The sequence below is a fragment of the Crassostrea angulata genome, chromosome 9, assembly GCF_025612915.1.
Source record: "Crassostrea angulata isolate pt1a10 chromosome 9, ASM2561291v2, whole genome shotgun sequence".
In the NCBI taxonomy this organism is placed as follows: Eukaryota; Metazoa; Mollusca; class Bivalvia; order Ostreida; family Ostreidae; genus Magallana; species Magallana angulata.
In genome coordinates, this window is record NC_069119.1 from 8764832 (window position 1) to 8788742 (window position 23911).

Sequence of the window (23911 nt, forward strand, 5' to 3'; positions counted from 1 at the left end):
CTGTGTATCAATGCTTAAAATAGATAAAAAGATAGACTCATAGGCTGGGAAAAGTTTTTGTACTGGGATATTGAACCTATGTAACCAAAAACAGGGAACGGGCCTTTTTTACATGACAAAGAATTGTGAGCCCTGTATCTTGCTTATAACTTTACGAATGACTCTCAAATTTTATTTGATCATTTGAAATGCATTTCTAAAGCATTGTAAATAATAAAAACATGAAAATAGAATTCGTCCAAAATCATGACCATGCCCCTCTCAGTTTTAATTTAAGATTGTTTTAAAACATGTTTTATGGAAAATCAACATCTGATTTTAAACTAACTTAAACTGGTTGAGGACGAATAATTCACAATTAACAAATAAACAAAATTATTAATGAAAAGCTTAATAAATAAATGATATTGCATTTAAAATTCTTTTGTTGTCAAAGCAAAACAAAATTGCTTAACTAACTTCAGTTATTTTTTTTATATGAATAAGTTAATACACTGTTTCTACATGAACGTATCGATGACGAAATGAGAAAACCAATTTTGTTTCAGTTGAAACCTTTTTTTTTCAGAAGAATATTACCGTATGTCGAGTTCACATTGAGTGGTCTGGATTCTTTGCCATCGTATGACATTATGTTTAATAATATAATCCCAGCTTAAAAAATTGCAATTAATGCGTAGACAACAAATGGAAACGTATTTTAGAAGCAGAATTAGAATTTGATCACAACTAATCTATTCAAGCGTAACCAGGTTCTCTTTGACTACGTTAGAAATAGAAATTTATTTCCATCTTTAAATAGTGTAAAACATCATGACTGTATATGTGGAATTGTGAGCTGTTCTGTGTAACAACAAGTCTTTTTTCTTATTGGCTAGGAATGTGTAAGTGTCTTGATATTGATATTAACAATGCGAACGTTTGAAAGGCGTTTAGTGAACGCCTTTTAAGCCTACGTAATATATAAGAGCAAAATGACAACTAGACACCCATTGTTTGGTTTCAGTCACAGCTCACGCTTGAAACAAGACATAAGTATCCCGTGCGACTTCATCTAAAGACAAGAATAGGAGGAATATTCTGTTCTGCAAAACCGAACAGCTGCATCAAAATTTATTGCGGTTGTGTTTTAACCGAGAAGGAAACTGGTGGTCACAAATCTTCATCTCAATAATCATCCGTGTTTGGAAACCCCATCGTTACCGCGACAGCAGGTAAAATTTACCGTTTTTGAAATTCAATTTGAATATCAATGAAAATGAAAGCAATCATAGTCATAGATTCGACGCAGAATACTTTATAATTATTTTGGTATATTTTTTTTCAGTGCATGCTTGGATTCGTTTGCAGATTAGTTTGTGTTTTAAAATACGAAACAAAACAAAAGTTTGCAATTCTAGACTCGCCTAGACTAATCGGCTTTATAATTATTTCGGAAATTTTTTTTCTGTGCATGCTTGGATAGCGGCAATTTTAAAAGCTTTGGATTTGTCCTATAGCATTCAGTGTGCAAGCATATTCGTTTGCAGTTTAGTATGCATTATGCAATAATCTAAGATATAAAACAAAAAACATAAATAAAATAGTAATAGAAGAAAACAGAAAAAAGCGGATAATAAAGAGTTTATTTGTGCGAAAAAGAAATATGACAGAATACTGTTATTCATCCACCATAATTGGTAAACTATGAATTTCTAATAAAATAGCTAGACAAGTCTATTTCTCTTGTAATACTGGATTTTATTGATTAAGCTATTCTGGTCTGTTTAAAGAGATGACGTCATACAATAGTTATTAATAACGTATGAGTAGGGTATGCAATTCTAGATTCGCCTAGACAAATCAATTTTCTCAGTTTGCAGGTGGTTGATGTGACGCAATAAATCTAGGCTTTTGGTTTCCATGGTTTATTTAATGTTATTAACGCATAGTGTGAATAACGTTATATCTGTAAAAATGTCATTTTGTTTTTATTAGAATTTTAGAAAATTTAAACATGAAACTCATTGACACATATTCAAAATTATAAGATTTTGCAGACATACTATTAGAACCTTATTAAAATCAAATAATTTGGTCTTTTTAAATGTTAATATTATTTTTCTGTATTTTTGTCTATTTAGAATGAAGAAGCTTTCTAACAGCTCTGCAAATAGAAAATGTTACAAAAGTCATCCAAACAAACGCACAAAATCAAGAGCCCACGCTAGAGCTCGGCGTTTCGATGGAAGCGACCGTTCACAGTAAGTTGATGGAAATGAGTTGATAAATCAAAATAAATTACTGAACACAGGATTCTTTTGCCCCGTGTTGTTTAATATCCTCTACAATTGTTAACGGTTCTACGTCTTGAGTTCGCCCAGATGCAGTGTGTTAAGAAAGAAATAATTTGAGACATTTGAATTCGCCCATTGTTAGATTTGCCTGCTGACGACGTGGAAGAAAGGAGCAAAAATAAATTGGAGACAAAGTTCTCCTTGTATACAGCATATTTTTTGAATTTTTAATGATCCTTAAATTGTATTAATAATAGAATTACTAGTTAAGCGCTGAATAATAAGTATCTTTCTAATTAGTAAAAAAGAAAATAGTTTCTTAGTACGCTGTTTTCGCTTGCTGCGTTTTACAAAAGAACTTACGACAGAGTCGTAAATATTTTCAGTCTAATGGAGCGGTCTTTGATGAACAGAATTTATATCAAACCATTCATTTATATCCATTTTGATTTCCATAATTATATTTCACAACTATTACAATAAAATATTGATTAGTTTGTGATTAATAAATATTCATTAATTGGTCGTAAGTCGGTTCCTATGGTCTAAGTATAAATTCAGTACTTTTCAATATTTACATTTTTTAAATATAGTTTATCTTGACTTGTTTGATGAGTAGAATTAATGATGGATTTTGAAAAGTATTCTTTACCAAAAGTTACTGTTTACATTTTAGACCTTCTTTATTATCCATCGACGCCTCCAACAGAAGGAGACAAAGTACGTACACAAACATATACTGATGCTGAATATGCTTTAACTTATGATCTGGAGCATTTTGTCAATGAATTTTTGTTGCTAAAAGAACTATCAACTAAAATGAGAGGGTTGTAAAAAATCCTTATTTAAACTGAACATATTTTGGGGAATTAAATTCAAGTTTGTCAATTGTTGGTGCTTTTATCCAGGAGAATTCTCGTCGGGAGGATCACTTGTAAAGAATGACCAGGGAACTCAATCAGAAATATCAATGGCAGATGGAACCCTTTGGTCCATGTTTCCATTGTGTAAGTTCAAAACACTATCAATCAAGGTGGGTTTTTTTCGGGGGTTTTTTTTTTTGGGGGGGGGGGGGAGTGGGTTGGATGGGAGTGGGTGGAAGGGCTAGGTGCAGAGGCGAGTAATATTATGTATCTATACTAAATTTATTTATTTTTTATCTTTCTTATTATTTAGTTAAAATTAAATGTTGAGTAACTTAAGGTGTTAAACTGTTGATCATTAATTTCAATTACAGCACAAACACTATTAACACGATTTTTCATTATCATGGTTGTAAAATTGTTAAATATTTATTAAATAAAAATTTATAAAATTACAGCACAAACACTATTAACACGATTTTCATTATTACGTTTTTTTATCACAATTCTATTAGGTCCTTTTGATTGGAGTTCCTCGGACACGGCGTCATTTCCGGATTTTCCTGGCTGTAACAATTTGGACATCAACTTATTGCTACAAGGTTTTTGATTCTTATGATAAACTCATAAAACAAATATTTCATTACTTGTTGCTGATATTTACTATTTAGTCTTACAGAAAATACAAGTTATTCAACAAGTTTTATAATGTATGAAAAAATTAAAATTTATAGTTTTTATATTTCTTACTTGTTAGAAATAAGACGGAAAAATGAGTGGCGACATTAAAATTTCAAAGCAGTGGCAGTCAAAACTGACGATAACCACGTGATAATTTGGATAATGCATACTAATCATAATATGCATAAAAGCAATACGTCCTTATCATTGATTTATGACCTTAATATGACACAGTTATATTATGTACATGCCTACATGCATAATTAACTAACATAAAATACACTTTTGCTTTTATCACGGACGAATGGAAGAAATGGAAAATGTTAATAATTCTAAATAGACACAAACATAATAGATATTTTTTCTTAGCAGCTTACTGATTGGCTAAAACCAAACATTCTAAGAAAATAACATGTTATTATCACCCTCACGTAACGGTTAAAGTGGATATAATAATTGATTTTTTCTACTTTTCTATAATTGGTAATCATTAGTCCAATGAAATTATGTGTTTTTCTCAATGGTTTCGGCAATAAATTTAACTTGATGTTAAGAAAATAAATAAAGGTGATGAAATAACAACGAATTTATTATGTTTATATTATTTTGTCACTGGATCATATAAAATAAAGGTGATGAAATAACAACGAATTTATTATGTTTATATTATTTTGTCACGTGATCATATAATAAAACTGTTATTGTTTTGGCTTTTTATACGTACAATAGATCGTATAGACCGAAATAAACTTATCATAACTATGTCATTATATTGCATAAATATATAAAGAAGTGTAAATAGATATTTAAATAATATGTTTTATCATTTTATCGACCTTCAAAAAACCCATACAAACTATGCTTCTTTGTTTACAGGGTTATTTTCGCCCCATGTCATTTTTGCCCTTTTTCACTTGCATACGGCTTCTCCCCTTCTTGAATTCGCCCAGATGTAGTTGTGTTAAAAGATATATTATTTTGGACATAGAATTCGCCAAGTCTTAAATTCGCCCGCTAAAAACGCGGGTGAACAGGGCGAAAATAAAACGGGGGTGAATACTTCCCTGTAAACAGTACTTACATTGAATAAATACATAAAGAAGTGTTAATGAATGTATAAATAATATGATTGTTTTAACAGCTGACACATATACTAGAATATTTTATATTTCCTTACTTGAAGCATTTCAATCTCAATGGGAGCCTACCACAGAACAAGACATGAAACAGATGACCGAGCATCTAGAAGAACACAAAGCAAGGATTCAAAGTAAGAATATTCTCTTATAGAAGAATATATTGCTTACATAAGCATTGTCTGTTGCCTATATATAGTTTATTAGTGTAATATATATTTACACAATAATTATTAAATATGTTCAATTCAAATCAAATCAAACTAACGCATTGGTAAATTTGTATAGCATTGCAACAGTTTTAAAAAAAAATGTTTCTTTCTTGGATAAAAAAGATTAAAAGTGTATATGCTTTACATGTATATAACACTATATCTCGATACTTTGTATATCTCGAAAAACAAACGTTTAAAACGTTAATACTCATAAATAAAATGAAAATTGGGGAAAACGAATGTATAAAAATAGGAAAACCAAAACAAATATAAAGATGAAAAATATGAAAGACATTTATTTTTAAAATACTTGAAGTGTGTCGTGACTAAATAAGATGAGTTTTATCGTTTATCAAGTTCTGATCACAATGCACTAATCCATTTGAGTAGATAACATTTCAATTGCGTACTGGTAAGTACTTATTGTTTTTTTTCCCCAACAGAATGGCTAAAAGACAATGAATGAAAAGCAGTCCTTTCTTCTTCTGCAATTGTTTCTATCATTTTGATCAAGTTACAGGGATAACGCAACAGATAAAAAGTTTTTGTGGGTTGATATTATCTTTACTTTATGTATTCAATGAATTGATGATCATAAGCTATTTGATATTTTAAAAGGAAATGTTAATGCGATTTACTAACTTCTAGATCAATTAAAATTTTCAATAATATGTGTTTGGGTTTCAAAAAAGGTCATTTTTTCATTTGTGTTTAGATGTGTTTACATGGTGTTATTGTTGTTGTTGTGCATAAATTGTATTTTTTATTCTTAATTACCTTCTTTTTAATTGTTTAATTCACTTTACAAAAGTAAAAAAAATGAAAAGTAGGTTTTGAAATAGAAGAAAATATTGTTTTTAGTTAAATGATATTTTGTTATGTCCATGAATCTGTAGGTGTATAAGAGTTCATAAGTTATACTTATCAATCAAAATGTGAAGTAATTGAAATGGACGATAATAATGATTATAATAGCAATGTACATGTAAATTGAAGATGTTTTGACAGCCAATCTTATTGTACACAAAAAATAAATATAGTCTCAAAAATAATTCTTTGCTTTTTATTGACTTGAAGCAATTTAAAAAACTTTCGTTATATCAGCTATTTGCGTTGTTTGCTTCTTAGAAAGGGGTGAATGCTTTTAACAAAATAAAAATACCAAACTATTGTACTTACAAACTGTCAACATATGGATCATATGGATTTTTTTTCGAACATAAAACGGAACATAAAGACATTGTATTTTCAAAATCATCAAGCAATATCAGATAAGACAATCAAAACCTTTATTTTTAAATAATATTTTGATATCCAAAATACAACCGACACTTTTAATTTGGACTGGAAATGTAACGTGCAATAATTTTATTCTAAGTGTAACACCTAATTTGATTGGCTATACAAGTTTATATACATATGTATATCGTATATATATGACTAAACCTGCCTACTTCAAAATACGACTTGTGTGCAAAATGTGTTAATTCGCTTGACGTTAGTATACGTTTAGATTTTGTACAAATTAACGTTATTAAAATTAAATATTAAATAATTGGCCTTATTTTCTGAATTTAGTCGTATAATTAATTTTTTAAATTATTGTATACGGTATATGTATAACATAAAACTGGACAGTTTATACTTTCATTATAAAATAAATGAAATCGATAGCAGATTTTATTTTTAAAAATGGTCTATGGAACAACGAGAAAACATTATGCTGAAAGTATCTTAAAAGATTGATTTTAAATTCGTATTGTATTTTTAAACTATGATCAAACTTAATAAATGGATTACGCCAAAGTGAAATGTGTACATCTTCTATGTAAAATGATTACAAAGAGCATACATATATAATGATCCCTCATCCGAGCATAATTTTAGGGATGTGAAGGATAAGATACATTATATGTAATGAGCCTTAGGCTCAGTAGGGTATTATATAACTTGGTTTTCTTTTGTAGCATAACTTTTGAGTTGTTTATTTCAAATACGTTAAAAACATGAGATAATTATTGAGCTATCGCATTGATATTAGCACGTAGAGTCCCGTTATTAGATTAAATACCAATGTGACAATTGGAATAACTTTTTGAATATTTTTTTTTTCAATTGGTTTAAGTTTCAACTTGGAAATATGCATACTAGCTTTTAACCATCATCCTTCAGTGTATTTGTTACCAAAACTTGCTTCCCAGTTCTAAATGGATGCGTTTGTTTCAACTAAGTAATAAATGTGTAGATTAAGTCTTCTATAAAAACTATCAACATTGTTTAATTTTTTAACAGTTTCCTCTGAATAATGCGTTATTGAATCATAGCTGGAATTGTGTTTAAACTTCCTAGTTTGACTCTTTTCATATTTCTATATGCAAAAGTAAAATAAAAATTGCACTGAATGTAATAACAATTAGACAAATTAAAGACGCGATCTTCCGAATTGGGACTGAATGATCTAGCAACATCTCCAACATATTGTCTTGATTTGAGAGATTATTTCTTCGGTTAGCAAAAAAAAAAACTTTAAAATTTATCGAATCAATAATAAGCCCAAAAATTTACTCTTTGAGTTGATGTCTTCACTGACTTCTAATGATTTTTTGAGAACCCAAGATAATCTAAATCACTCATTACTATTTCACTTTTTGCTTCAAAATTCTTATTGTATATACCTTAGTAAAAACCTCTCGCTGCTGAGTATATGCTTTTCAAACAGAATGACACACAGGTCATCATATTTATTGCTTTCATATCTTTTGGCAACATTTTTGACCAGTGTCGGGCAAAAACAAGCCAGTTCAAGAAATGTTTACATTCTTATCCTCAAATGTTCAAGATGGCCGCACATCCCCATTAAGAGTTCCAACCCTTAATTGACACTGCGCATTACTTCCTCGCCGCCAACTTTCGAATATGTTATATGACCTACGAGTATTTTTTTTAATGTTGCAACCTCTCTTGACGCTATCAAAGCTTGAATTAGCTATATGTCAATTTCAATGGCTCCTCAGAGTTTTGGATATGTTCAATTTTTGTGACGTCCACGTCCACGTCCATACTAGGGACCACGCAATTTCCTGTGCCAAGGCACATGTCGAAATTCATTAGCATCTCTATGTGCGCATCGAAAACCTAGCTTGTGGCCAAGCAACAAAAAGTTTTTTTAACCAAAATATTTAGCGATGTAATGAACGTAACAATCTCTCATCCTGATCTTAACGACATTTTTAGATATATTTAAACCAATTTTACACATTAGTCAAATTGATATATGCGTCAGGATACAAAAGATGTGGAGTATATATTGGTTTGGGGCAATCGCATGAGCAGTTAAATGCGTTATTGTAGGCAGTGTTTTGAGACTAGCCTTTTGTTAGCTGTGGGTATCTAGTTCCCGGTTAAAAAAAAATAGGTTCGACGACCGGGAACCTAAGGTTTCAATGTGCGTTTTGAAGTTGCAATTTTCGGCGAACAAAATATTGGGCTAGTTTTAGAATGATTATTCTAATTTCTACAAATATGTTACAGAAAAAATGGTACTATTATATTTTGCAGGCAATTTACTACTGTTATCTATACCTGCCTTAGACTTTCTCGGAAATACGCTAACCGACACCGTAGAATAAAGTTAAATTCACGTGCAGATTTTGTGAGTCGCCATAATTTGCATAAAAACAAACTGCACCAGCTCACTTTACTGGGCTGGAGATGATGCCCAAAGGAATATTATTGGGAAGTGAAGTGACGATTTTTGTAGTAAATCGTCTGAGGATTTTTTTGTATAAGTTATGTTTGGAAAAAAAAGACTAATCGGTCAAAAGCTAGCGCAATTTCGCAATTCGTACATGTACCTCTGACTGTTTTTAGTCCGGAGCTACAAACCTACATCTATCTATATCCTTTTTTGCATCTACCAAAGTCGAGGGTTTCTGACCCGTTCCGCTCTACATAAACCCTTTACCGAAAAGACAATACATATGCGGGTTAACGATTACGTCATCTAGTAAGTGTACTCATTTTGGTACTTTTGTGATCGCTTGTTCTGACCAATCAGAGAATGTGTTATCAACAGAAACAATATAGCAGTATGACTGCTCCCATTAAAAAAATCGAATTTGTAGAAAAGATGGATTCACTCGGACTAAAGACCGATAGCAGTAAGTCAAATACTTACTAGTCCGTCTCAAATTTATTTGACAACGGTTCAACATTGATCGATGCACACTTCACATCATTATTCAAACAACGTTTCTTACTGGATCATGCAAACTTTTATGACACTAACCAGCGTGCGAGGTTTCTAACCCCGTTAAACTTTGCCTATTCGGTCAAGGGTTTATGTAGAGTCGAGCGGATCAGAAACCCTTGACTTGGAAAGATGCCTTTTCTAAGAACTCGGAAGGAATTGAAGTGTATTAAAAACAAACAAAATCAAAATATTTTCTCCACAGACAACATTTATTGCAATGAAAAATTAACATGAAAACAATACAATAGCAATCTATTCTTCACCATGATTTTCCTTTAGCAATTCTCGATTTAAAATATATACATATCCTTGTTGCAAGGAATTCTCTTCTCTACAGAATATGATTCCACCTGCTACAATGCCTCAAAATATTGCCTCAGTGAGTTGATGTCCGGATTCATATTGCGATCGCGAGGACATGATGGAGAGGTCGCCATGTTTAAAAGATTCCTCACAATTGGACCTAAATGAAAAGCAAGCCAAACATTTAACAAAACGAATTTTTTTTTATCGTTGTGTCATATATAATACAGATTTATGATGATGAAGCATTTTTCTTTGTCAAACACACCCCAAATTGATAACAGTAAACAGAATACAATGTATTGTCTTGTGAAATATTCTCATGTCCTTCAATAACCTTCCCAGAATTTCAATTGATAGTCAACAGAATTCAAAGTATTGTCTTATGAAATATACGTTTATTTAATTTAGTTTATGGAAAGTATCATATAAAACTTACAGACTGGTAACATGCACCATAAGTTTCCATCCGCCATTGACAGTTCTGTTTGAATGCCTTGATCGTTCTTCAATTCTGATTTTTCGGAGATTGACAAACCTGAAAAGACAAAATAATTCTAGATTGTTAAGTTTATGTCAGCTATTTAAAAAAAAAAAAAAAAAAACTAAGGAGAGAAAGACCCTATGTCTTTAAACATGTCATTTTAGTACATAAAAACTATTCAAGCTATTTCTCTCCCAACCATTGAATTCAAAATTAATTACTTTATATATATATCTCCAATAACACAGCTTTAGTCATTATGTAACTTTGTTTAAATGTGTCACTCGAAAAGTTTTAGGTACGTGTACGTACTTGGTCTCCGTCTGTCGTGTTGCAAGGCCGTGGATTGTGGCGGAAGTCTGAAATGTAGAATTAGTTACTTATAATGTTAGCTTTATATACTGTAGCCTTTTGATATTATACATTGTTAAGCTTTCAAGGAAAAATAAAGTAAGAAAATAATGTCAAATCATTTTTAGAATATAAACTTGTTGAAAATAAGTATATATTTTTTTGGTTTTTTAAATTCTTCATCTTAATTTTAATGAATTTAGTGTATTGAAGTATTGATAATTAATTGAGGGTAATTTCCTTTTAGTGTATATTATACATGGTGTGATGGAAAATACAATCATTGGATAGTCAGTACAAAATAAAGAATACACCTTATATGATTTTATAAAACTCACTGTATGTGGTGAATATCATCAAAGCTTTCCGTGAACACATCCATCCTTGATGTTGGGATTCTTTTGTTGTGATGTTGATTAATCTTCTTATCAGAAAGAGAAACTGAAGACTTTTTCATTCTACGGAGTAACACAAATAAAGATTAATTTAAAATAATAAAGGTTAGTTTCGATTATAGATAATCAAATAGACAACACTATGCATTGCAAAAAATGATAATTCTGCTATCGTGAAAGTTGACAAATCAATTACTGTGGTTTCATCAATATTCGTTGAATACCAATTTTAATGGATTTCGTGGTTAAGTTGATCCACGAAATTAAATGTTCATTGAAGTGCCATTTCTATTCACACTTTGCATTGACAGGGTCATTAATATTCATGAAACCAAAGTATATCCTATCCTATATCAAGCATCCTTTCCCACTAATAAGCTATTTTCTATCCTAGCTTATCCCTTACCATCCATATAAAGGAATAAAAGATAAACAAATGTGACTAAAAATGATTTTTATCAAATAATGTTTTTCTCTAATAATGTACATTTTTGTGGTGAAGATTTAATAATATTTTATCATAGGTATATGTAGTACATGCATTTGATTAAATCTCTTATTACCATTAGAATGAAACCAGGGTACACGTGCGTTCTTGCATAAAGAATATTTAATAGACTTCCTGCTTAGCAGGAAAGGATCTGATTTTTCTAATCAGAGGATGGTCATACGTGCGTTTATTTTAATTAAAACAATTCTTTCATTTGCAAACTGTATAGACCTTCTTCCTGAAGTGTCTAAATCAACATGACAAACACGTGACCTGTCCTTCGCCGTTGGGTGTTTAAAATGTTATCTTTACTCAAAATGTAGAAAAAATGTAAAAAAAAAAAAAAAAAAAAAAAAAAAAAAATCAATATTTTCAGAAAAAAAACAATAAACAGAAAAACAGCGGTATATCATCGTTTGGAAACATATCTTGTTTGGGATACTCATGCAAAACGTAAGATTTGATTTACCTGCTTTTGGGGTACCGGAAGGCTTTGGAATATGGATTGCTCTTGATCTTCAGCTCTGTGACCTCCCTATTGTTGTATGCTGTAACTGCTACAAACGTCGATACAGGAATTGGAATTTCAAGCACAGAAAATCTGTCCGTCTTGTGTTTGATGAGAGATATTCTCACTAAATACTTCTGAAGGGTTCGGAGAGTGAACTGTAAATTGATGCAAAGATACGCAACAATCAACTTATACTTAAATGCTACATGTCAAATGCTACGTAGACAAACCCAATACGATCTTATCGAAATATCAATTAACACATTTATAACCAATAAAGCAAGGCATAAGCCATAATTCTAAGAAGTGACTAAGAAAACAACTTACGATTCCACATTGACAGCTAGGTTGGTTTGAAAGTTTCACATTCTGGAATGATATGATTTTGTCCATCCATTTCGACCCAATTTGTGGAGAATCTGGATGCTTGAAAAAGTTGTTATTAAAATCTTGTTCAGCTTCTCCAATAGCTACCCATTTGTTGTCCACAAATTTAAAATAATTGGTGTCAGCTGGGATTATATCAAACATTATGTCATACAATCCCGCAGGATCCAGGCCTTTCAAGGTGAACTCGACATACGGAAACATTCTCCTGAAATAAAATGGATAATATTTAAAATGATATCAAACCAGGTTATCATATGTTAAGAGGGATTATAAATAACTATTACAGTCAATATGTTTTGCTTTTCCAACGTCCACAGCTTATGGTAACATGCATATTGTTAAGGTACTCAACACATATCTCAACTCCAATCTATGAAACTACTTGCACATATTCATATATAGGACGTAAAACCAAAGAATTCATATAAGAAAATTGAAGAGAGAGACCAGGACAGAAGGATGTTGGATAAACGGTGTTTAGGAGTATGTTTCAATGATAAAAGATCTAAACCTTATTTTAAGTCATACTATCTACACATACATACCGTCCTGTTCTGTTGATAATCATTTCAGTTCCTAGTCTGTAGAATTTATTCCAAAGGTTGCCCTTTTCCAATTCTAACGATACGGAACCGTTTTGCAAAGGCGAAAACGTATTTATTGCATTCCCTCTTTCAGTGTCCTCAGACATGCTCTCAGACCCAGAGGTGTTTGGATACCCTGAGGAACCTGAGGTAGACACCGTGTAGGTCTCTGTATCTGATGATTGTACCTCTAGGTCTTCTGACGAAGAAACATTGGAAGAGGATGACAGTGTATTGGAAAGAGACCAATTCACCCTCGGAGATGAATAGGATTGATAAGTTTCAAAGCGCCGCCTCTTTGCTGCAGTGTTTCTTTCTTCTTGATCACTCTTTTCAAGAACGTTATAATCTGTGTAGTCCATTGCAAATGTGTTGCCTAAATGAATAAATAAATTCATATTAAACATAGTCGATTGCAATAGATTCTTAAACAAATTGTTAGAATACAACATCAACAATTACGAAGAAACATTTAAAAATATCTTATAAGAATTTTTTTAACTGTTATGAAACCCAAGTAATTTGTAAAAATGGTTTTGAATAGTGAAATGTAGTTACATTGAGATACCAAATAACTTAACTCAAAACTTATTTAATTGCAAAAGATAAACATTGCCTATGATTTAATGATATGAAAAAAAGAAATTCAGATATGTCATATCATTTCATGAATAAATGTTAAAAAATTTTACTTACTTGTGGTCCTGTCAAAGTTTTGATTTTATGTAGATTGATGCTGCCTATGTGAAATAAATAGATTTCGCGAAATAAAAACTGCGTAATTTCCTTAATGAAAACTCGCTATTCCGCCTTTAGAAGGTTCTAGTTTCTAGTGTTTGCAAAAACATGGCAACTGATTCGCTAGATTTTTAAAGCATTTTTACTATCAACGCCTACAAACCAGATTAAACTGCTGAAACTGTTAACTTAATATAATTGTTTGTCGGATTTTTTCCATATTTGGAATCATGCCATTACACAATTATTCGATATTTCATTATAATTAACACTAGTATATGTAGAACTGCGTAGATAATTCCAGAAAGGTTACTACGTTCGCAAGAGTTTAATGAGGACGAGTGGTCAGCTTGCCTGTCAGGTCTCCCTTTAATATTTGTAGATATGATAAGCATAACAATAAAGTAATATTCATTAAGGTTAATTCAAAATCTTTATTTCTTAAATTTTTTATCATTGAAAACAATACCGTCTCAAAATGGCCAATATCACCCAACCCTCTTAAAGATTACGTCTCTATTAACTTGTGTATTACCATTCTTATGAATTAGACACGAAATACAAAGCGTACTGCGTTTCGCTTTAGGTATTTACATGTACATTTACTGAGTGAGTTTTTAAAGCAAAAAAAAACCTGTTAAAACTTTAAAGTCACGATTTTCTCGCATTTGTTTAAATCAGAAAAAGCAAACCAGAATGTACAGTATTATCAATATTCCTGAAATACATGTAACTACAAAATAATTTGCTGTCAAGTGTCTTTATATTAATACCATTGCCAATCTATTGTAGTCTCTTCATTTAATTTCTTCATTAGTTATCAGAATTAAAGTATTTTTTATACCATTTGCAGCATAAGAAATTATAAAGAGAATGAATCATACAACGTTACAGATTATCTTTACTGGTTTTGGTTTTATATAATCTATGAGTATTGATTTTGAATTAAATACGATATTCGAAACAAGCAAACAAATGTAGCAGAGCAAGAATGTAGTACATGCATTTAAATAATTACAAGAAATCATATTGACGCAGGCGTCAAATAGGCCACAACAGTATAATTGTTCTATGAATCACTGGTTGTTTACATAAAAACACACCACAAAGAAGAAAATAGAATTGGTGGTTCTAATTTTTATGGTAAATTTTAATATACTTTCAGCAACTTGTTTTGAAGTTTAACATTTTACTATTATCATTAAGAATCGAGTTCGTTACTGTAAGCATTTCTAACGGAAATTGTATGATCATTGCCATAGTGTGAAGTAATGGAGAACACATTGATTTGTACTTTACTCTAATACAAAGTTCAAATCATCATTTTTTTTCTCTTGGAGATGACGTATTTCAAACCATTTTGGTTTTTTTGTTGTTGCATTGTATTGAATGAAAACTTACTGCATTAGTTTAATATGATTTCAAGGGACCACAAGATTAAATAGAAATGGATTAGTTCAAATTTTCCAGTCAATTCAAATATTCATTTCTGTCATATTTTTGCGTAAATTATTGATATGGATGTCATTTCATGATATTTTCTACCACATTGTACATGGAAATATAATAAATACACACACAAAGTCATTTTATTTGACACGACACATAGAAATTCAAATATATCATTTATATAGAATTTAATGACATTCAGGTCTTTAGTATTTCAGGTCTTTAGAATATCCCGCATACTGATCCTGAGGCATTGTTTTGAAAAGAATGAAGAACTCCGAAATTTTCCGAATAGATTATAGTCTCGATAAAAACGCGCCAAACACGACAATCTACTAAGTATGACCTACTTTTCATTTACGAGTAAAACAAAAATTATGTGATATTTTCTAAAAGACATAAAACATATTTCTACATGAAAATTTACTTTTAATTCATAAAAATAAGCATAATATTAATTCTATTAAAAAAGAACTATCCCGCAGAAACGCAGTAACAATATTTAAATGTATATCAAATTATGGACCGCCTTCCGGCGGCCCGTAATAATATAATTGACGGTCATTAGACTTTTCACATTAAAAGTTATTGTATATCGTCAGTTTTCTTTCATTGATTAACCGTAAAATATAACCAATGATAAAACATTTTCTTAATTATGAAAACGTATTAAATGATTAATAGTTTTAATATGAAAAAGTTTGAAGTCGCCAGAAGAACAAAACATTTGAAAGAATTTTTTTTAAATTATAAACTGTGCAAAAAGTGTTTAATCCATTAGAGGCTCTAGAAAACGTGTTTCTTTCTTTAGAGACTCTGCGAAAGTATGAACAGTTCCTTCTTAGAGACTTTGCAAAAACTCTTTTTTAATGTGGATTCTGTACAAATTGTCATTCCATAATAGACTCTACAAAGTATTTTTCTCATATTATAGACTCTTCAGTTGAAAGTGCTTTCATCCTTTGCAGACAGCGTTTCTTCCATTATTACCCTGCAGAAACTGTTACTTTCTTTGCTAGAAATGTTTCTTCCGTATAAGACCCTACAGAAACTGTTTGAATTCCTTCCTTTGCTAGAAACGTTTCTTCTAAAAATTACCCTGCAGAAAGTGTTTCTTCCATTACAGACACTGAAAAAGTGTTTACTCTATTATAAACTCCCGCAGAAAGTGTTTCTTCCATTAAATACTCTACATAAAGCGTTTCTTCCATTTGCACTCTGCAGAAACTATCTCATCCATTGCAGAAAGGGTTTTTTCTATTATAGACTCCTAATAAGAAAGTGTTTCTTCTATTATACACTCAGCTGAAACTGTCTCTTAACTCATTCTCTTCAGAAACTGCTTCTCCCTTTGCTAAAAAGCTCTCTTCATAAAATGATAAAAGACACTGCGGAAACTTTTTTTTCCATAACAGCCAACGAAGAAAATGTTTCTTCTTCCTTTACAGACTCCAGAGAAGGTGTATGTACTCCGCGGAAAGTGTTTAGTCCATGATTAACTGTACATAGAGTAGTTTTTTTTCCATTTGGACTCTGCAGAAACTGTCTCGTCCATTGCAGAAAGTGTTTCTTCCATTATAAACTCTGCAGAAACTGCTTCTACCTTTGCTTAAATGTATCCACAATAAAAAAAAAACAACTCTTCAGATACTGTTTCGTCCATTACGGACACTAAGGAAAGTGTGTTACCATTTAAACTCCACAGAAAGTGTTTCTTCCATGATAGACTCCACCAAGTGTTTTTTTTTTTATAAAAGACTCTACAAAAAGTGTTTCTTTCATTAAAAACTGCAAAAATTGTTTTTTCGAATACAGACTCTACATAAAGTGTTCCATTATACACTCTGATGAAAGTATTTATTTCATTGTAGACTATTCAGAAATTGTGTCTTTCATTTTAAACTATGCAGAAACGCTGAAGTAAGTGGGTTTTTTTTATAATAGACTCTGAAAAAAGTTTTTTCCATTAAAGACTATGCAAAAATTGTTTGTTTCCATAATACACTCTGCCAAATATGTTCCTTCTTTACAGAATAAGAATGGATTTCGTAAAACAAAATAAAGTTTTGGAATAAAAATCCTTATTCACTAAACGTTTACAATGGTCATTAATTAGTTCCTTTGCTGTTTAGTTGTTGCAAGAAATAGAAATTACCAATATTAAAAATAAATGAAAATAAAGAATACCATTTTCTATAGCCCCTTTCACAATTGGCGCACGACCAGAAGCGACTGAATATTCGTGCGACCAATAAAATTAGATACGAATCCTAAACTGTTGCCGAAATAATCGCATTTGAAAAAAGTTTTCGTACGAAATTCGCACGATCTAAACGAGCGTTGTGCGATGTAAACGCATTAAATCTTGCGATATATCTTGCGTCTATATGCAACAGTTGTACAATGAGAGCGACTGTTGAAAGATAATGCGATAAGATCGTGCGAGAGGGCAGGTGATCGGACGATGTAACGTGCGCCAATGCGATTGGACGTGTTATAATGCGTTCCATGGTACGAATGCTCGTGCGAGTCAGAGGGGTATATATACCGCCGATTTCCGACGCTCTTCAGTAGACATAGTTGAAAGAGAGAGAGAACATGACGCCCAAAAAGAAACAAAGATGCAGCAACATTTATTATTATAACTCAATATGATTATTCTATTATATTTGATTGGTTTAGAAAGTCACGTGGCAGGGCGATTTCATAGAATTGAAGATGCCGATATGAGCATATGATGAAGACAAGTATGATAAAAAAAAAATATTTAATCATTATGATTCTGATTCTTTATATATCACAAAACCAACTTAACTCTCTATGATTCGAAATTATGAAAGAAAGGTGAGACAGTAACAGAGGAAATCAAACAATCAAGACGTTATTGCTATCAAAAACTCAAACAATTTTTAGAAATCAACGTAATCAATCTATTCCCCCAAGAAAAACAAATTTCCCTCGGGTGATGCCATTGGGAAATAAATGATTTTTCTTGGAGAAATAAATTTTCATTTTTCCCTCACCATCATGAAATAAATGTATACTGTCTCATGGTCGCACAATACGCGCTTAAACAACTGCGGTTCATCTCGCGACCTTTAGAAATCGTGCATCACTATTGCGAGTACACAAAACGTTGTAAAACGTTCGTACTAATGTTCGTGCGTTGCACTGCGATGATTTGGATTGCATTTGGTCGCGTCTGAATAGTGTGCATGTCCAATATTTTGAGAACACTAAAACGCATGCAACGAATGCGAAAGCTCGTGCAACGTATGCGAGAGCTCGTTTAACATATGAGAGAGCTCGTGCGAATCTAAAAAATTCCGATCGCAAAGCGTTGTAAAGTGCGCGTGCGCCAATTGTGAAAGGGGCTTATAGGAGAAAGGTTGATAATACGATATACGCAAAAGCTTTTGTCACTTATGATGGCAATTAACAGTAAACGGTTTGTCGTAGTTTCTTTAACATCACAACCTTGTTTCTTGACAATTTGTCTACAATATACGCAGTATTTTGCTTAGGAAAAAAATGTCCTATCCATTGTGGTCTGTATGATAGGTACATTTATCATACATATGGTATATTATACCTAAGTCTTTACTCCTGAATTTAGAACTACAGAGTCAGATTTAACTTCATTTACCATACAAACATTCTTACATTGTTCTTTTAAAAAAAGAAGATTAAAGGTAAATTATACCTATGTCTTTCATCCTGAACTCAGAACTACAGAATTAAATTTAATTAAATCTTCCACACATAATTCTTGGTTTTCAATTGTTTTTGTCAGACTTTTTTTTCCAGTTTCACATAACTACATTTGAACTTTATGCTTATTAATATTGGGACACATATACATCTTATTAAATCAAACAACTCCCGTCCGCCGGAAAGTAAAATGTGCGCATCATATAATCATAGTTTTTTTTTATAATTTAAATGTAAACAATTAAAGAAAGTAAAATTTTTTAAATTACAATACGAATAAGTCTGTTTAAACGGTGTTTTGTTTGGAGAATATATAAATCGGCAACAGCTTTATTCGGAGTGTTTTGAATCAATGAAATAAATACATGTATTATAATGAAAGTTAAACATAAATAAAGTTTTCATTAATATAATTAAGCAGTTTCGAAAAGCATGTATTTCAAATATATGAGTGTCTTCATGTACGTGCAAGTGTTTAAAACTTTCAAATATGTTCAATACTGAACAAAAAAAGTATAACTTATACAGATGTATCTAGAAATAAGAGATTCGTTATTCTAGGATGGCAAACCTGATTGAACATCTGAAGCTGTTAACTTAATCATTTTTTGGCTGGTTTTCTCCGCATTTGTTGATGTATTCTTACACACTGTCTCTGTATCAACACTTAAAACAACTAGAACTGCGTAGAAATTCCCGGAAAGGTCACAACGATTTGGACATGCAAATGACTCATTCAAAGTAATTGGTTGTATTAAAATTGACAGTTTTCTCTAAAAACGTTGAGATCTGTAAATGTATTATAATTTATCATGAAACCATTCAGCCCAACTAGATTCTAATTTAGACGATGGTACACATAGAAACCGATTTGAACATTCTCCACTTGGTATCTAGTTTATAGAACAGTAATGAACACTAATAATCTAACTTCGAAAAGTACCGAAAATCAGTATGCAAGCTTGTAGGGAATATTTGAAAGAAGATTGCATGTAAGGTACTGTAGAGTTCAAATATACCACTACATAAATCAACATTGTACTGTAAGACTAGCTAAAAATTTTTTTCATAAAAACGTGTTCGTTTTTTTAGTTAAATAACCAAAAAAAGGAGAGATCAAACCCCATCTAATTTTTCATATTTTTTTTTGGTTGAACGAAAAGCTAGAAATAAATCATATGTTATGTTCACAAAATAATTCAAGTGTAAAATATACATACGATAACGTTAATTGGCAACATCAATTGTCGTTTCATTTATTACCAAATTCTGAGTCAAAACTGAATAAATACATGCTCCTTGTAAAAGAACAACCATTATATTATAATGATTAAGTAGAACTTTAAGAAGATAATTCCTGTCCATAATATATGTATACGTATAAAGCGAAACAAACAAAACAAAATATTTCAGTAATCTCAATACTTTGATTCCTCATTGGTTACCGTAGCTCTTTGGCCAAACATTCGGTTGCGTAGTTTCGGTCGTATGCCATTACGCTTAATCTGTATGTGCTAACCACTTTAAAAAATCCAATCACTTGTTTAGGTAATGTCCAATGCATAATAACCTTTCCTGAATTCTCTACGCAGTTCTGGTTATAAATGTATGTGTTAATTAATATCAAATATGGAGATATTGTGTAAGAATATAAGTACGAATACGGAGAAAACTATCAGATACTTTAAATTCATTAGCAGTTCTTCTCTGTTATTCTGATAAAATACCTTTTGTATCATCTTCATTAAATTACATTTTGTCCAATCAACCAAAGTTGGTGTATTTTTTATTGATATTTCTTTCGCCCTAATTTAGATTCAGTACAATAGGAAATGTCTCCAGAATAATTTTAAATCATAAATGAATAGGCGACGTTTTTTGTTTTGTTTTCAGTTAAAATTTACGGTATATTTTTTTTTTAATATAAATTGTTCACATACTTCAATATATCAAAAAATAATATACAACAGTTTTCGGCCTTGGTGGGCCACAAACTCGGACGCCTCTTATTATCAATGGTGAACTGTTTAAACAAGTAAAAAAAAAAACAGAAAAGAAAAAAGTGTACCATTATTCGTAAACATTAGAATGAATACAGTACTTGTGCATGTAAAATACGATATACGCAAAAGTCTTTGTCACTTATGGTGGCAATTAATAGTTAACGGTTTGTCGTACATCATATCCTTGTTTCTAGACAATTTGTCTACAATATACGCAGTTTTTCGCCTGGGATAAAACTTCAGCTTCTTGACGACCTTGAAGTATAATTGTTGGTTCCTTCCAAAACACAATATAGCGAACTGATTCTTGCTATTGATTATGCTGTTATTGTAATTTAACCATTTAAAACAACGACAAGAGCAATATATATACGTTGATATTTTAGAATTTGAATTCAAAACCTTGTTAATGAAATCCATGCATGACCAACTGCACAAATCAAACGTACTCATCACAGTCCATAGGCTGCTTATATATATAGGTTATATTTCAAGAATGTAGAGATGTGTTGAAAAAGAAATTGTTTAAAAAAGTTTATACATGAATATTGCCTCCTTAAAGTTTTAATGAGGAGTGGATCACCTTTTCCCTCATTTAATTACTTGTCAAAACTAGATTATACATTTTAAAATAACAAGCATTAATCCCTTTCTCAGAAAGAATGCTAGAGAAAAACATACGCAGGAGAAAACGCACTCAATATATGGACTGAATTTTTAATCAAATGATGCGCAATTGTTTTTATGACTGCGTACAGTGTAAATGTGTGGGTAAATAAGTCTGTATTTTGACTTAGTACAAGTAAGATTATATCCTTTGTAGTTTTTCACAAGTAAGTTGAAAATTTCATTTGAGAGAGTATATTGCAAAACACCCGTAGAAACGCAATTTACCCATGAGACATTGTGTACTGCGCAATAACACAGTCTCACCAAACACATTAACACTAAAGAGTATTAACTCACTCCTTCAATTAACAGATGGCCCACGAAGGACTGTAACCTATCAGTTCATATCTAATTTTTACAATACTTAATAAGTTTGGGTATTCTCAACAAGTAAATGAGAAAAGACTTTTTTCTTTTCATATTGACTTTAACACTGCCAATAAAACTCGTTTCCCCTTTTTTATTCATACCTACAACGTACATGACTATGCGTGCAAAAATTAAATAAAATGTACAACATTTCATTTCGCAATCGTATTGACTCTTCCAGGTTACCATCTTTGCCAGTTTTGACGATTTTTTGCGGAGATACATATTCCTAGCTGTCAAAGAAGTATATGTAGAGTTGTAAACGAATTCAGCAAGAGCATAAAAATCAACAAAAACGACACATAATTCTTAAAAGATAATTGAAAATCAGACGTCTTCTTTTCTTAATCAGAGATCTTTCGTTAGTGATATTCAGATGAGTAATTGTTTTTTCATAATGTATAACGTAAAATGATATATAATATAGTAACTTGACATTTAAATTTGGAATGGTAATGATTTTAGTTTTCTTTTACTGATGAATTCAGCTGTTACTATAACGATGTCAATTTCTCTCACAAAACTTTTATTATAAAAACCTAGTACAATTGTAATAGAAACTCTAGAAATTCAGACGCATCTTATGCATTTAAATTTTCATCATCAATGTCTTCCAACACTTCTTGTTCAAGAATAACGAACTTATCGTCAGTTACACTTGCACATTCTCTTTGCTGAAGTTCACTTTCAATTTCGTCTAACAAAACTGAAGATAAATTAACTGGTCCCTTTCCTTTGCCACGTGACTTTGTTTTACGCAAGTTCCGTTTCCCCATTGCTGTCACGTGGCCATGTAGAGCGTTTTGTTCAGAACCGGAACTTGATTCAGTAATACTACTTCCGCTGTTACTTTCACCTTTGGCCCCGCCTTTTTCTCCACGAATGCCAAACTTATCTGCCTTTAGCTGACGTAATGTAGGACTACTGATTATTTGCGGCTTATGAATTTCATGTAATGGTCCTCCTCGAGATGTTCCGGGGTTTATGAAAGTTGGTTTTGCGGGCAACTCTGGTTTTTTCATACATTTTTGAGCTTTGATAACTGGTTTTGCATTGGGTTGACATAGTTCAGGTGATGCTTCCCCTACCGCTGGTTTCTTCGTCTTCTCTGTTGAGTTTTTCACCGACTCTGGTGAATCAGGGCTCGATGGACACGTCTCTTTGTCCCTAAGATTAGAAATACTAGCCTCCTCTATTTTTAATTTGCCAGGATTATTTGTTCCTGGTTTTGGCTCTGTTTGTGGTGAGGTTTCTGAAACAAAATAATTTTTTAAAAATATGCTAAAAGGCTTGCAGTCTGAAAAAGATTGGTGTGTCTTCAAAAACAAATTATACTGGTATCTTTACAATTATATCTATATTTCTGTATCAACTTATATTCATCCAATGCTTAATCAGTTTTCAAGCACAAACGTGTTAGGTATTTTGCATTTACATGTTATTCGATTTTTAAAATTATGCTGTATGATTTTTTAGGTTAAAATAATTATAGCCTTTCATATAAAGATCCATAAGCCTTTTAAATATATATTAGATCACAAAAAGCTGATAATATAAACTAACGATAGTATCAATTTTCACTATCCAAATTCTTATGCAGTTTGCAATTAATACACTCAGTTTATTACCTTGCTCCCTCGTGTTTGGGTCTGCACCAATGGTTTCGTTTTCTTCCCCTATTTGTCTTTGAATCTGTAGCTGGCGGAAAATCTCTAGTTCTAGATGCGACCTTGAAACAATGACCAATGCAAACATTAAATATATTTAATATCAATTATATTTAAATTACAACGATTTGGAATTTTGTCTTTCCAATATGATATTGTCTTTTAAATTTATCTTCATTAATACATTTACTGCTAGTGTTTGCTTGGTAAAAAAAAAAAGCCAACCTGATTTGATTTTCCTGGTCTTTTGATAAACTATCTGTTCCAAAAAGCTGTGCTAAGTAGGGCTCCTTTGAACACAGGTTGTCTTCAATTTTGTGAACACGGTGTTCAAGTCTCTCTTCATCATGAACCTGAATTAGTTCAAATTGGAG

General features: G+C 31.4%; 2 protein-coding genes and 1 pseudogene across 3 annotated transcripts in view; 1 reads left to right on the top strand and 2 right to left on the bottom strand.

Annotated features, from left to right (window-relative positions):
- The first annotated feature begins 1011 nt into the window (after positions 1-1011).
- LOC128162962 (uncharacterized) overlaps positions 1012-23911 on the top strand; it is a 46989-nt gene continuing 24089 nt past the window's right edge. Inside the window, exons 1-7 of one of the 2 annotated variants that reach the window (XM_052826407.1) lie at positions 1012-1214; positions 2124-2243; positions 2953-2996; positions 3185-3283; positions 3655-3741; positions 5004-5090; positions 5615-6223. In XM_052826407.1, coding sequence (XP_052682367.1) covers positions 2125-2243; positions 2953-2996; positions 3185-3283; positions 3655-3741; positions 5004-5090; positions 5615-5637 — 459 coding nt within the window. In that variant the 5' untranslated portion in view covers positions 1012-1214; position 2124 and the 3' untranslated portion in view covers positions 5638-6223. Of the gene's footprint in view, positions 1215-2123; positions 2244-2952; positions 2997-3184; positions 3284-3654; positions 3742-5003; positions 5091-5614; positions 6224-23911 lie in introns of those variants that run through there. The other variant, XM_052826406.1, reaches the window with a different exon arrangement.
- Positions 9624-13383, bottom strand: LOC128162956 (T-box transcription factor TBX5-A-like). Its single transcript, XM_052826399.1, has 7 exons — positions 12893-13383; positions 12285-12552; positions 11916-12112; positions 10900-11019; positions 10523-10569; positions 10166-10264; positions 9624-9886 (listed from the first exon to the last, which is right to left on the bottom strand). Exons 1-7 carry the CDS (start codon positions 13381-13383, stop codon positions 9777-9779), a joined length of 1332 nt encoding a protein of 443 aa, XP_052682359.1. The 3' UTR covers positions 9624-9776.
- Positions 22283-23911, bottom strand: part of LOC128162963 (polycystic kidney disease 1 like 1-like) — a 36410-nt pseudogene continuing 34781 nt past the window's right edge.

Coding starts and splice junctions, on each gene's coding strand:
- LOC128162956 (XM_052826399.1), bottom strand. CDS start 13,383: ATGTTGTATTCTAACAATTTGTTTAAGAATCTATTGCAATCGACTATG. Junction 12,553..12,892: donor ATTATCAACAGAACAGGACG/GTATGTATGTGT, acceptor ATTTTATTTCAG/GAGAATGTTTCCGTATGTCG. Junction 12,113..12,284: donor CTAGCTGTCAATGTGGAATC/GTAAGTTGTTTT, acceptor ATCAATTTACAG/TTCACTCTCCGAACCCTTCA.